Raw genomic sequence first — 13,927 nt, forward strand, 5'->3', positions numbered from 1 at the left:
TGAGAGGGGCGGGAGCGGGCATCTCCCATGTCGGCTCCTTTCGAGGAGCGCAGCGGCGTGGTGCCCTGCGGGACGCCCTGGGGCCGCTGGTACCAGACGCTGGAGGAGGTGTTCATCGAGGTGCGGGTGCCGCCGGGAACCCGGGCTGCGGACGTGCGCTGCAGCCTGCAGAGCCGCCACATCGCGCTCTCCGTGCGGGGCCAGGAGGTGCTGCAGGTAGCGGCCCGCGGAGGGCGGGACGGGCGGGCGTGTGGGCGGTGCGCGGCGCGGAGAGCAGGGGGAGCGCAGCCGCCGCCCGCCGAGGGGCCGCAGGGTCCCTCCGCCGCGCCGCGCTTTTCTTTTAATGCTTCTTTAAATACCTGGATTTGGGTAAATTACAAATTAAGCTTATTAGAAACAGTTTTGTCGTACTGCGCAAGGTTTTAAGGGCGACAGGAAGAATAAAGACAACAAATTCACGTGGGTTTGCGGCCTGCTTTTGTGACGATTCGGGCAGCGTGTAAGCGCGTAGCTTCGGTCACTGCTGAAAGCCAGAAAACCAGATCAAAAGCAGATTTGCTTTCACATTGGTGATGAGCAAATCTTTGCAGCGTAATGTACGCACGTAGCACCGCAGCTGTACGCTGCGCTCGGCAGAAACACTGGCATTGTCATAGCAAGTCTATTGAAAACGGCATTACCCGCTGAGAAACACAACCCCTTTCAGTGTCTCGAGATACTGAGACAGTGACAGGGATTTTTGCTGTATTCGGTGCTTCACTTAAAAAGAAATGTGTAACAAAAGATAATTCTTTGATTGTCTGCATGCAAGTCTGTACTTAGAGGGTCCGATCGCCCTATTCATTTTCAATAGAAAACAAGAACGTGAGTTGGGAGTAAGACTTCACAATTCAATGTGAGCTGGATACCGAACAGGTTTCCCTGTTTTGTAATACTGTACATGTCTTTTGCAGGGCAAACTTTTTGACTCGACAATAACTGATGAAGGAACATGGACTTTAGGTAACAGCAGACGTCTTCAATGACTTTATGAGGGTAGCAGAACTACTCAAAATATGCTGCAGACGAGTTTGCCTCCCCCTCTTTTTTTTTCAATAGAAAAGAGTACTTTATTCCCTATACATAGCTTTGTAAAAAAGACAACTGTTATTGCCATATTAAGGAACTGAGGTACTACAAAAGCCCAACAATTCAAGAGAAAAAAAAAAAGCAATCTAAAAATCACACAAAAGTACCTGCAGATAATGAGCAAAAAAAGCTTCTCTGATTGTTAGATTATAAATAATAAAGTGTTCAGAATATTTTGGGCTCTGGCAATCATATTTGTGGATTGTGCCTCTCACTTAGTGTTTTCCAATGATGGATTTTGTTTTCCATTCAATATTTGTTCTAAATATTGATTAATAATTTAGTAACTCAAATGTGAAAACTAGAAGTGTAAACAAACATTGTGAAGTGACGCCTACTCTTTTCCAGTATGTGAGTAATCTTTAAAATACACTTTGTGATGCTGTATTTATTCAATTAGGTAGAACTAAACATCCTACATGTTAACTTTGAAATGTACTTCCAGTATGTTATCTGTAGGCATACTGTCTGTCTTTAAATACATTTACTATACCTTCGTAGCTCACTAAAACTTAGTTCTGGCTTTTATTGGTAATAACTTTCTGACCACACATCCTTCGTTATTGCCTTACCTAAGCTGTATATATTAATAGATTAAATATTTTATCCATTGTGAACCACTCTAAAAGGTTAGTTTGTTTGCAGTGGAAGTACTTACAAACTGTGTTTAATCTCTTAAAAAAGCTGCAGCATTTTACAGGCCAGAAAGGGGTGTAGGCTATCTCTGCTTCAGCCTTTCTGCTTCTTTTTAGTGTTTAATTGCATATCAATAACCCTGTGGGCATTTGCATTAGGAATTTAAATAACTTCACCCAAAAAATCCTGTGCTTGTTAATGGTGAAGTCAGCAAAACATCAGAGAAGACTAGCACATAGGACCGAGTTTAATGGTTGTTTTGCATCTCTCTTCATTCAACAGAAGACAGGAAGCTGATACGAATTGTTCTAATGAAGACAAATCGAGACGCTGGAAATTGTTGGACATCTCTGTTAGAAAATGAATATGCTGCTGATCCTTGGGTACAGGACCAGATGCAAAGGAAACTTACACTGGAGCGATTCCAAAGAGAGGCAAGTTAAAGGACTCGTTACATTTTGTGTTTGCGTACAGAGGTAATGGCCATGACAGCTGAGCAAAAATGTTCTGCTGTCCAGTGTCATGGAAACGTATACACTAGTTCAATATGTATGGAACCCTCATGAGGCTTTATTTATCAGCGTACTTTCAAGAGGTTAATCTGTCTGTAGTCTGTCTGAAGGCTTTGTGAAAAGGTAAGATGAGGTTGAGGGGGTATTGCTGTTTTAGGGTTTGTTGCATAATGCTAATAACTTTTCAGTTAAGTTAGGCTACACACTTTCTATTATTATCTAGAATTACGACCTAGCCATATTTACAACCAGCTTGTACCACCTAGCTGTATTCAGTGTGTTTGTTTATAACGTCAGGTGATATAGAATAGTTAGCTGGAAAATATTTTCCTTGCCCTTTTACTAAAATTGCTCAAGTGGTTTTGGTACACCTTTAGCATGCAACTATTCCTATGCAAGTCTGCAGGGTTGTAGAGTTGCAACTCATTACTTAACAGCTTAATCAGCACATTATGTACTGCAACAAAGAACATAACTTGTATGTTCTTGTTATTGAGCATAGCAGGTACTTAAATTTTCAAATACTAATTCTAAGGGACACTAGAAGCCAGGAATTTTTCTTGAACTTTCCTTAGTGTTTCTTTACTGGGAGATCTAGGTGCTTGCTGAATTGAGAATGGCGTTGCGAGGTCACTTCAGCAGTAGGCATCCAAACTATGACAATTCAAGGTTTATTTATTGATGTATTTTCCAAGAATTTCAGTGCCATGACAAATGGATGACAAGTTGATCGCTGCATGTTCTTGTTAGGATGGCAGAATATTGACAGAAACAGTTGTGAGCTTTTTGTTTGTTGTTTGTTTTGCAGTCCCTGCTCCTTGCAGGGGGGTTGGACTAGATGACCTTTGAAGGTCCCTTCCAACCCTAACCATTCTATGATTCTATAATCTATTCAGCTTGTCTCTTGTCTCTTTCAGAATCCTGGATTTGACTTCAGTGGGGCAGAAATTTCTGGAAATTACAGCAAAGGAGGACCAGACTTCTCTAGCCTTGAAAAGTGACCTCTTTTTATCTGTGTTCCTTGAGAGAAATTACACATTACACTTAAAAGATTGGAATCATGTAACTAATGAAGACTTCAGTGATCTCTTCAGCACATTGTTGTCAAGTAATTAAGTCAGTGAAGAGAAAGAAGCTCTCTTCCACTACAACGAAGACAAAGTGTTACCGGCTGATTTATGAGCTGCAATAACTTTCTAATACTAAGAGACAAACTATAGCGAAAGGCGTACACAAAAAAGTAACATCTTTAAGCAGAGTGTTGGTTGGTTTTGGGGTTTATTTGTTTTTTGGGGCTTTTTTGATTGGTTGTTTCCTTTTAGAAATACCATGATAAACTAATCAGTTATAAATATACCCCTGGTCTTTATGCAGTAATATCTTATTCACAGATAAATAATAGATCTTATAATCAAGACATTTAATACTTTCTCTTAACTTGCAACAGGAAGGGTATTAGGATGGCTACAGTTACACTTGCCCTCTGTAGCAGCCCTCTGAGAACTCATAAATGAAATTCTAAAACAGTAGTTTAAATAAAGAAACTACTGCATCTTGCCTCAGATAAGGTTTTACAATCCACCGTGCTGTCAAATATAGCACTAATAATTAACACTTGCTACCAGGTAAGCGATACTAGAAAACTGAAAGGTGAACGTCTGGATAGAAATAACTTTATATGTTAATGTAATATAGCCTTGCAGTATAAATATTTAAAATCTTGAAAGTAAGATAATATAATGAATTTTGAAAGGAATAATAAGTCTTTAAGTAGAAAATTTTATCTTGCATCTGTTCATGACCAACACATAGCAGAAATTGTTGATAGTGTATTTAAGAAGCTGTAGATTTGTGTAGACAGAGTTTTAAGTTGAATAGTCACATTTTGAGCTTGGCTATTGCATGATGCAATATTTTGCATGTGCCATTTATGTCAGGAATTTTCTACTGATTGTCAAGGTTGCAGCTGAGAAGTGCTCCAACCACAGCATTATACAGGATGAATGCTGTGTCAGATTATCAGAGGAAGAAACAATGATTGCCAAATCCTATTGTGTTCTGAACCCTGAAAGTACTGCCTATAGACAAGTCCTAAGCAGAATTCTCACAGGAGATAAATTGTCAGCAGCTGTTCATTGTACTGCTGAGCCTGATTTCTAAAATTGCATCATAATTTCAGTTGGCATATGGCAAGAGTAAAGCAATAGTTGAGGAAGAATGTCTGCATTGTAATTATATCTAATGCTTTCTTGTTGTATGAGCAAGTAAGCATTAAGTACTCCTGAAATAATCAAGTGTGCTCCTTACACCTATGTCATATTTACAGAGTGTAAAGTAAGTCCAGACACTATGCTTGGGTTCTAGAGAACTTGCCTTACTATACAGAAGCAAAGTAGTGTGGTGTCAAGCCCTGATTGACAGCTATGATGTTTTGTATTTTCACCCTGATACTAGTATAGAAGGTGGAAGGAAAATTAAGAAATGAGACTGCAGCAAAAGTAGCTGAAAACAGAGGGAAGATAGAAAACTGTCAATGTTGCATCAAAATGCTGACATAGTATCCAGTGCAATAGTCGTTTTTTAGTACAGCAGTTAGTTTGCACAGGGTGGTTTTGTATGAAGTTTAGAATGCATCTGTCACTTTCAAAGATGAACTTAATTCCCATATTTTCTGCTTTATGAAGTAGCATGAGAGTCATCCTACAGCTAAGTCCAAGTCTGATGTCAAGGAAGGAGGACAAATGTGAAGTACATGTTCAAGCATTGCAGTTATGAAACGTTTTAAGAGGAAAGGCTTGAACTACTTCTATTGCCTACTGTAAGTTACAGATTTCCCATTTAGAAAGAATCTAGATGAAAATAAAAACATATTGATGATAGACTTTTCTTTATCAGTATGTACTCCATTGTCAGCCTATACTTGAACAAATGGTGGTTTGTGTTCCATCTGAAGTCTCACTGAGATTCAAGCCCTTGCTTATTAGACAAACAGTAACAGGTATTTGACAGATGATATATGAATTTAATTATGTGATCTAGGGTCTAGAGCAACCTACTCTACAGGAAATAATCCTGTGCACTCTTTCAGAGTACTTTGTTAGTAAATGAGTTGAGGACAGTGTGTTGGCATTATTTTCATGTATCTGGTTCAAACTCAGCTTAGAGTAATGCTACAGCATTGCTCTCTTCATCAAAAGGACCACTGCTGCTCCAGGTGAATTAGGTACAGAAAGATATAGCTAAACTTTTATCTAGTTAAACTAGGATGCTCGGCTCAGTGCCAAAGCACAAATATTGGATTAGAAATAGGTGTGCTAGAGTGTTTTAAGGAAGCACTATCCATGTATTTACTGCAATGTATAGGGACAGGTGGTACACCTTATTAGATAAAGGAAGAGGGTTGAAATCAAATTTCTATGTTAAACTATTTAAGTCAGTCTTTTAAATCATAACATCTTCACATCTCAATGGATTCCACACAATTATGGGCTAAGCAGAAATATTTTTTTAAATCAAGCACCTTGAGTTTATCCTGTTGGTTCTCTAGCCTTTCCCATGCAGCCTCAACCTCTTAAAAGGAAAAAGAAAAACAAACCCAACCTCAAAAACATCAGTTTCTTACCTCCCGTCTGGAAGGTTTGCAGGTACTGTTCAAATATAAGTCACTTTACAGGCTTCATACCAAGATGTTTTATAACAAATAGGACAAATGTTACTCAGTTAAGCACATTTCAATGTTTTATTGAAAGGTACACTTCTTAATATTGAGACATGACAATAACATTAGAACTGCACCTTGCATCTTCTCCATCTCTCCTAGTAGGCTAACCACACTTTTGTCCCAATCACTTGTAGGCTTTTCAGAGGCCAGCACCATGCAAAGACAGCACTGGCAGATGCAAAACTCAATTAGATGTCATGCAGTGCAATCGCTCCCATGTGTTCATGAGAAGGCTTGATTTGTCCAGTATAGAGCTTTGGTATGAAGTCTTCTGTGGCAGGTTTAACTAGGTTGAGATATGCAAAGAAAGGTTTCCCCCTCCGCTGTTACCATACAGGGGAAAGGGTTGGCTAGTTGACATCTCAGCCCACACTATATTCAGGACATTCCGATCTCTCTCTCTCTCTCTCTCCACCAAGTCGGTTCATTTGGCCATCAGTTATTAACAGCCTATCACTAACAGCCTCTGCTCCTCAGTGACGCAGAATTCAAGAGGCCATCAGCAATATCTCCCCAGCACCTCTATTCATCTTACATACAGTAATACTTTCTTGTTATTCACTTCCTTGTTAGCAGCAGAAGCACAATACGCCTCAAGTACTGATCTGATATGCAGAAAGAACAGTTGTATTTTACAAAGCTTACCATTAAAGCTATCAGAGTTGAAGCACACTTCAGTGTTTCCAACTAGACTGCTTCTACTTACAGGCCAAGATGGGGCATTAGCTCTGCTCCTACTGTACCTGTAGAAATGCACCTGTTCAGCCTCAGCCTTTTTCTCTTGTACACTGAAACTTTGCAAAACTTAAGTCAGATATGGGGCACATGGCCTAGTACTTTCCCTCAGCTTTCTGGAGTTAAAGTTTTTACACTCCATGAAATAATCTGTAATCTTGGCAAACTACACCTCTTAGAAATCACGGAGGTTACTGATGCTGTGTTAGTCAATACCTTCTACAGGATTAAGGATTAAGGTTTCTCTTTTCTTCTGCTCTAGCTACTTGACATGTTCAGTGGGTATCACATACCCTAGTTTTTCATGTGTGTCTATGGCAGAAGGCCAGTGCCCTGCCCCGCAGGAGCAAGCAGACACGCAACACTGCCCAAACAGCATGTCAGGTGTACCATCAGGCATTTGCTATTGTCATCAGTATTGAGCGGGATTAGTCTTTAGTTTGATTGAGATACTGCAACATTGTGCTACTGCACAGGAGGTTTTTCTGGTGTCACATAGTCTTTGGGAAATGAACCAGACTTCTTAAATTAAATATACAAATTCAGCACCTGCAGATATAGTAAACCAAGGTCAGACGACACAAGCTGCTCTACAACCCATAAGGTGTTAAAATTCCTTGTATCAGTATTGTGGTATTTGACTGAACAGTAAACAGTCTAACAAGTGAGACTGAAAACTGATACTGAATATTCTTGTAATCATCATGAAAAGAACGTATTTGCTGGAAGGATCTTTAGTCTCACATGTTACATCTTCTTTCCATGAGCCGAGTTCTTCATTATTAAGATAATGTTTCAGACTTGGTTTCTCAAATATTCACTTGTCTGTTGATAAGGTCACATGATGGTTCTCTCCTCATTTTATTTCATTCCTGTAAAAAAAAAAAAAAAAAAAAAAAAAAAAAAAAACCACGAACAAAAAAAAAAAAAAGAAAAAACCCAGTCAACTGAAGGGTTTTCTACAAGAGCCAAACAAAGCATCAGATTTTAATATAACAAGACATGAACAAGACAGCTGTTACAGAAAATATGTAGCCTTTGGAATTAAAGTCTAGATAAGGAAGAAGTTCACAATTTTTACCGAGTAAAACCCCAGTAACATGAATAATTTAATTAGAGTTTTTAGACTTCACTAAATGGACAGTTATACAAATAAACCAGTATGAACATGTCTCCTTCTAAGTGGTTTAGGTAAATAATTACAATAAACTAATTCTAATAGACAACTGCTTCCTGTTAGCCAATTCTTTTTAGGATAGGAGCAAGCCACATTTTTCCTCTGCCATTTTACCAGTTTTATTCCATATTTTAGTTTCAATGAGGTCCCAATGTCTGCAGAACACACTTCTGCTCCCACAGCACACTAGAGAATCAGTTCTTTCTCCAATGTTTACAGGTTCAGTTGCCACTTCCTTAGGTACAGCACTTACTCAAGCATGAATACAAGCAGAGACCAGCCTCTGAGTGGCCTACTATGTTTCTGTTACACGTCTTCAAGAAGTTACTTACACAGAATAAGAAACTTGGAGTAGTTAACAGCTAACTATTTCTACATTATCAGAAATTGGTTTTACAAGGAGTTACCTATTAGGAGCTGGTCTCTGGAATTGTAGGAAGGTGTGTTATTCGGTAGTAGCTATGTTTAAGCTGCCGTGCTGTACGTCCAGACACAATCCATTTTAATTTCTGGACATTTGGTTTGGAACACTTGCTCGAAGAATATTCTGTAAGGCACTTCAACACCAGTTCCTTCCAGAAGGTCAGATCTCTGCTGTTTATCTAAGTAGTGTAACAGATTATCATGTTAACAACTCATTAAATCCTCATTTCACACACGTAATTTCAGGTCCTTCACATATGATAGAAAGCTAAAGAGCCCAAGCTAAATGGAAAAACAAACAACCAACCAACCAACTGAACAAAAAAAAAAAAAAAAAAACCACCAAAGAACTCCACAAACTAAGCCACAAAAGAAACCAGTATGCCAATGGACTTCCCCCTTCCTCACTGTGTAGGCCCTTGCATGCATTTTTCTTCCTTCCTCCCGTGAAACATCACCTTGGAGTGCAACTGCAGAAATTCCAATGCCTCTGTCAACTCCAATAGTTTTTGTTCTTCTATCTCTAGTGCTATAATAGACAGTGCCAGGACAGAAGGCTGGAGAGAGAGAGAGAGAAAAAAAACGTTTTTAAACACTGCTTTGTTAAGTTTCAGTAATCTCATTCTTTTTGAGGTTTCAAGACTTTTACCTTGGCTTTAGAAAACATGATTCTGCAGTGACATGCCTTAAGCTGGGTCTCAAGTCTCTCAAGATTAAGGTATCTTCTCCTATAATAAAAGTACATGAGTGAATGTAGAATAACATAAGCTTGGTCAACGCAACATCACTCTGGGAACTCAGAGAAGCAACAAGAAAGTTCATTATCTAAACAAAGACCTAATTTGTACAGAAGTTCTAGAGTTACAGTCAATCAGGTGTTCAGTTTTGGCAGTCCCAATGCTAAAATTAAGCCTTGTGTTACATTGAGGAGAACTGAATTGTCAAAATATACTTACCAACAAGGAATTTGAATGCTTACTATCAAAAGGAATCTCTTTCTAAGCCAAATTTTGAAATCTTTGCAATGAGGCAATACCTAGTGCAGCATAAGCCGAGATTTATTATACCATCATAATTCAGCAAGTTTGTTTTTTGGATCAGAGAGCAATACTCTTTAGGTCACTTTATGCAAATAACATTCAAAATTAAAATAACATTAAATCACAGATATTAACATTTATGATATTTACCAATAAAGGGGAAAGTTCATTGTTTTGTTAAGTTTAGAAAGGGCAATTACTTAAGTTCCCTGCTTACTTTTCTACATAGGCTTCCTAATCATATTCAGTCATACTAAATAAGTATTAAATATTTTACCTTTCACAGCTTAAATTCTCATGAATGAGGGAATGATACAGTTGTAGAAACTGGAAGGCTGTTGTAGCTTTGACTTTCCAACACAGCTTCTCCAGTATGATTTTCTCCATTCTCATCATATCAGAAACCGTGAACCTATACTGGCTTATTCGAATTAAGTCAGTGGCCAAGGGAACATTCCTCTCTTCTTCTGATGCCTTCACAGCCAAGTAGAAGCAGCTGAGTCCAACACAGCCCAAGTGTTTAGGCTGTACCTAAAGAAAAGTAAATTGTTGTTACTTTCAGAGAGGAAGGCCTTTGACCAGCCATTTCAATGTATAAGTACCAAACCATGTAGGTACCAATGTATTTTAGGAGAAAAATTGGAGGAGAGGGAAGGAGTGTTAAGTTTTTTGAAGACTGAGAAATCAGTCTGTTATTTACTTACATTTACATCTTTATTTAACTAAATTGGAAAATCATTACAAACTAGAAGTTCTGCCTCATTAATCTAAAGAGCAAAATTGCAGAACAATGTATTTTTGATTGAGGTAGAACTACTTCTTCATGAGGTTCTATAATAGCCCAATCAGAAGCTTTTAGGACTTCGTGTTTTACATCTTGGCTGACATACACACACACAAAAAGGGGTTTTAACTCCTATATATATACACACACACACACATATATATATGTACATATAAATTAAAAAACTGACTTATTTATTCCACAGTCCCCATTTTTACTGCTTATTTTGGATTCAGAAGTCTTTAAAATAATTGTTTTCCCATGTACTCCATCTAACTTTCTCATTTTTGTTTTAACACAAGGAAAAGCTTTTGTTCTTGACCAAATAGTATAGTGGTAATCCTGTCTCATTAAACAATTAAAAACAACCCAGGTCAGCATGCCACATATGCACAGTAGAACAGAGTGCTGAACAGCATCAAGCCTACATGAGGGTTACACGTAGGTTGAAACAGCAGTAAAATAACAAGTAATTTAAGGTGTTCTTGTATACATGTGACAGGCAAGACAATCTCTCTTGATCTGAGCCATTAATGTGCCCAGCATTGCCTATGGGCATTCTCAAACTGAAATTGATGGCCTCTTCCTTCTCTTCTCCAGAGCAAACAGCTTCCTTAACAATACTAAAATCTGAGCAGGAAAAGCCATTTTTTGCACAATCAATGAGAGTTTCTGAAAGGACCATAATCTTTAGCTATCTAAAATCAAGATATTCTAAGTTACAAGAACACGGATGCAATGAGCAAAAGCTAATGACTAAAAAGCCTTACCTTCATTTTTGACAGGAATCTATCTAAGTAATTCACAGCTAGAGAAAACGTCTCTGTATGGAAGCCAAAGAATTGAGTTAAGCTAAGGAGATCTTTCACTTCAAAGTCTCGCAGTCTTGTGGTCATTCGGAGGCCATTATCATGAGCAGATTCAATTAGTCTCAGGCCAGAGGCCTTTGGCTGGCATCTTAACTCCTGCTCCAACAGGGCTGTGAGCTGGTACAGCAGTTCCTGAGCTTCGGTAGTTACCAATGTTTCAATCATCTGTAAAGAGGAACAAATGTTAGTGTATCAAACAGCTACAAGGGGAAAAACTTACAAAGTTACAGTTGGCTCTAAAGCAAAGATAGTTACTTTCTCTATAGCTATAAGGAATACTGATTTGCCAGTGTAAGTACTTTTGCCAATCAGCAACACGCGTGGCACACCTGGAACGGACACGCTCGGGCACATCCCCGCGGCACCAGGGCCGGTAGCTGTGCGGCTGGGGTGGGTGCGGGCACCCTGCCACTCACCGTAGCGCTATTTTTCAACCCGAACTTCAAGAGTTACACGGCCGTCCTCAGAGCAACACCACAGCTGAGGCAGCACCAGGCCAGAGAACTTCACTCGGGGCTCATTCAAAGGTGCCCACAGTGGTGGCCCGCACCCCCCAAAACCCGCAGAGAGCCTCCCCACCAACCCGGCAGGGCCTCGCCCGGCGCCCCCCAGCCCAGGGGGGCCGCGCACTGCGCAGGCGCCGCCTCCTCGGGACAAGCCCGGGCCTGTCCTTCGCCTTCTCGGGGCCTCGGACAAGGGGCGGCCAGCCTGCCACCTCCGTCGGCGGGACAGAGGGGTCACGGCTGTCCCGCGGACCGGATGAGCACGCTGTGGAAGACCACAAGCCCACCGTCGGTGGGGCCCAGTTTCGCACCCTTACCTTATCGCTGCCGCCACGCTCCCTTCTGTGGCGCAGAGGGCCCCGAGCCGGTGTGACCCGCAGTGACAAACACAGCAGCGCTGAGGGGTCACTCTAAAGCACTGCCCAGTTTTTCAGGCCCCAGGGACCACCGGGAGAACGCCATACAGCCGCCGCCCCGCAGACAGCCCGTCCTCGAACCCAGGGGGCGGGGATGATAGACTTCCAGGCAGGCCAATCACAAAGCGTGGATGGCGGGAAGGGGCGGAGCGCCGTCGCTAGGAGACAGGCAGAGCCGGCACAGTGGCGGCCCCTGGTGGCTCTTCCGCGCGGCACTGCCTGCCACGTGCCGGCGCCGCTTCCCGCCTAATCCCGACGGCGCGTGCCGCTCGCTCGGTCGGGCGGGCTGGGCAGCACGAGGGGGTCCCGCCCGCTCGGAGCGCGAGAGCCGCAGCCCGTGCCCCCCAGTGCCTGCGGCCGCGGTCACCTCCGGCCCCGCCGCCTCCCGCCCGCGGGGGCTCGGTGCGCCCACCAGCCGCGCACCCAGGCCGTGGTGTCAGCGACTCCTAAGGGCGTGTCGTAGCTCCGCGCTGGGTTTGCGGGTCCGGGAAACTGAAACCGTCTTCCTGGTGGGGTGAGGACCGGCGGGAGTTAGCTCTTTGGCTGCTCCCGCCTCCACAGGGCTGGCATCTTCTATATATAGACCATTAGGGATTTTTTTTTTTTAAACACTTTAAAGTCCCTCAGAAATTTTTTTTTTTTTTGGTATATTTGTGGAAGGTCAAGACTAACAGAAGAACCAGATCAACCTCTTGCTTAAAACCGCTGAGGTGGTGAGTTTTGTTTGGGTTTCAGGTCCTTCATCTTCCTCATTTGTGTGTGTTTGGTTGAGAGAAATAACAAATATTCGTTCTGCTCTGCAGACTGGCAGGAGTTACTCGGGGCTATGTTGAGGTTCAAGTGCTGCCAGTGAAAGTTAGTTCTAACTTGTTGCAGGGGTCAGGCTGTGTATAAACTTTTTTTTTTTGTTTGACATAAGTAGTTATGTTACAAAACAAGTTGCGTGTTACAAACAGATGGTATTGTTGAAAAATGCTTAAAACAGCTTTTAAAATTATTCCAGGAGCAGGAAATATTCAACTTCTGAACTGATTTTGGGCAAGTAAAGGGAGTTGCTTACTATAGAAATCTTGAGTTTAGGGCATGCTCGAAAACTGTGAGTTATTTATATATTTATTTAATAAATGTTATTAAATAAAGTTATTAAATAAATGTTATTAAATAAGTTATTTATATATTTATTTAATAAATGTTCCTTAAGTAAATGTTAGTCTCTTAAGAAGACTGAAGGAGGTATTTTGCAGACCTGTAATGCATGCTACATCTTTCAAATAGGTCCAAGGTGCTTAAGTACTTGCTTTCCTAAGACTATTTGGGTGGTTTTTCTACTTCAGTCTGAAACTTTCTAACTATTTTTTTAATGATTAATAATAATTGGTTGAAAGGCTTAAAATTCTCTTGAGGTGTGAACCAGCATATTCTGTAATGCAAGGTTTTTAGGAAGGCAAATCTCTTAGCTATGTTTGATATTCTACCTCCCCAAATCAAATGTATGTTGATATGCAACTAATAAATGAGGTGATACGCAGCCCTAAACTTTTTTTACCATTACGTGTGTAGATATTGAAGATACATGCATCTTGCAAACAGGAGGAAGTTCTCTGAATCTCAAAAGAGCTTGAAAGAGTTCAAATCCAAGTGGGCTTTATGTTTTTTTTTTTTAAGTTCTCTCAGGAAGTCTAACATTTCCATACAGCCTAGGTGATAACTATCCTGAGAAGAATGTGCCTTTTTTTTTTTTTTTTTTTTTTCCCCTCTTCCCCCAGTGAAGTCTATCACCTTGTCTGTTGTTCAAAAATCTTCCTGGAAGGAAGGAAGGTTGAATGATTTATTTAGCCTTTAAGACAGCATTCTTCACACTGCTTTTAGCCAGCTCTACTGATAGTCTACAATTGAACACACAAGTGAAACAAGTCGTGCTGTGTCCTCTGAGACAGGCTATTTTTTTATCTCTATGTTTTCTGCTTATTAAAGCGTCTGCTC

General features: G+C 40.7%; 2 protein-coding genes across 2 annotated transcripts; one reads left to right on the forward strand and one right to left on the reverse strand.

The window, feature by feature from the left end:
• Window positions 1-14: 14 nt before the first annotated feature.
• Window positions 15-5,155, forward strand: NUDCD2 (NudC domain containing 2). The gene is made up of 4 exons (XM_086758865.1): window positions 15-216; window positions 954-1,002; window positions 2,047-2,198; window positions 3,194-5,155. The coding sequence occupies exons 1-4, from the start codon at window positions 28-30 to the stop codon at window positions 3,275-3,277; spliced, it is 474 nt and encodes a 157-aa protein (XP_086614991.1). The 5' UTR covers window positions 15-27; the 3' UTR covers window positions 3,278-5,155.
• Window positions 5,156-5,992: 837 nt separating this feature from the next.
• CCNG1 (cyclin G1) lies at window positions 5,993-12,024 on the reverse strand. Its single transcript, XM_086758864.1, has 7 exons — window positions 11,846-12,024; window positions 10,927-11,190; window positions 9,650-9,903; window positions 8,982-9,060; window positions 8,791-8,889; window positions 8,317-8,511; window positions 5,993-7,604 (listed from the first exon to the last, which is right to left on the reverse strand). The coding sequence occupies exons 2-6, from the start codon at window positions 11,188-11,190 to the stop codon at window positions 8,320-8,322; spliced, it is 888 nt and encodes a 295-aa protein (XP_086614990.1). The 5' UTR covers window positions 11,846-12,024; the 3' UTR covers window positions 5,993-7,604; window positions 8,317-8,319.
• Window positions 12,025-13,927: the final 1,903 nt, after the last annotated feature.

The sequence above is a fragment of the Chlamydotis macqueenii genome, chromosome 14 (genome assembly GCF_036417535.1).
Source record: "Chlamydotis macqueenii isolate bChlMac1 chromosome 14, bChlMac1.mat, whole genome shotgun sequence".
Classification (NCBI taxonomy): Eukaryota; Metazoa; Chordata; class Aves; order Otidiformes; family Otididae; genus Chlamydotis; species Chlamydotis macqueenii.

Bases quoted from the DNA above. Each gene is read 5' to 3' on its own strand.
- NUDCD2 (XM_086758865.1), top strand. From the start codon at position 28: ATGTCGGCTCCTTTCGAGGAGCGCAGCGGCGTGGTGCCCTGCGGGACG. The intron at 217-953 runs GTAGCGGCCCGC...TGTCTTTTGCAG, and splicing joins GGGGCCAGGAGGTGCTGCAG to GGCAAACTTTTTGACTCGAC. The intron at 1,003-2,046 runs GTAACAGCAGAC...TTCATTCAACAG, and splicing joins TGAAGGAACATGGACTTTAG to AAGACAGGAAGCTGATACGA.
- CCNG1 (XM_086758864.1), bottom strand. From the start codon at position 11,190: ATGATTGAAACATTGGTAACTACCGAAGCTCAGGAACTGCTGTACCAG. The intron at 9,904-10,926 runs GTAAGGCTTTTT...ACTTTTCTTTAG, and splicing joins GATTCCTGTCAAAAATGAAG to GTACAGCCTAAACACTTGGG. The intron at 8,890-8,981 runs GTAAAAGTCTTG...CTCTCTCTCCAG, and splicing joins TCATGTTTTCTAAAGCCAAG to CCTTCTGTCCTGGCACTGTC.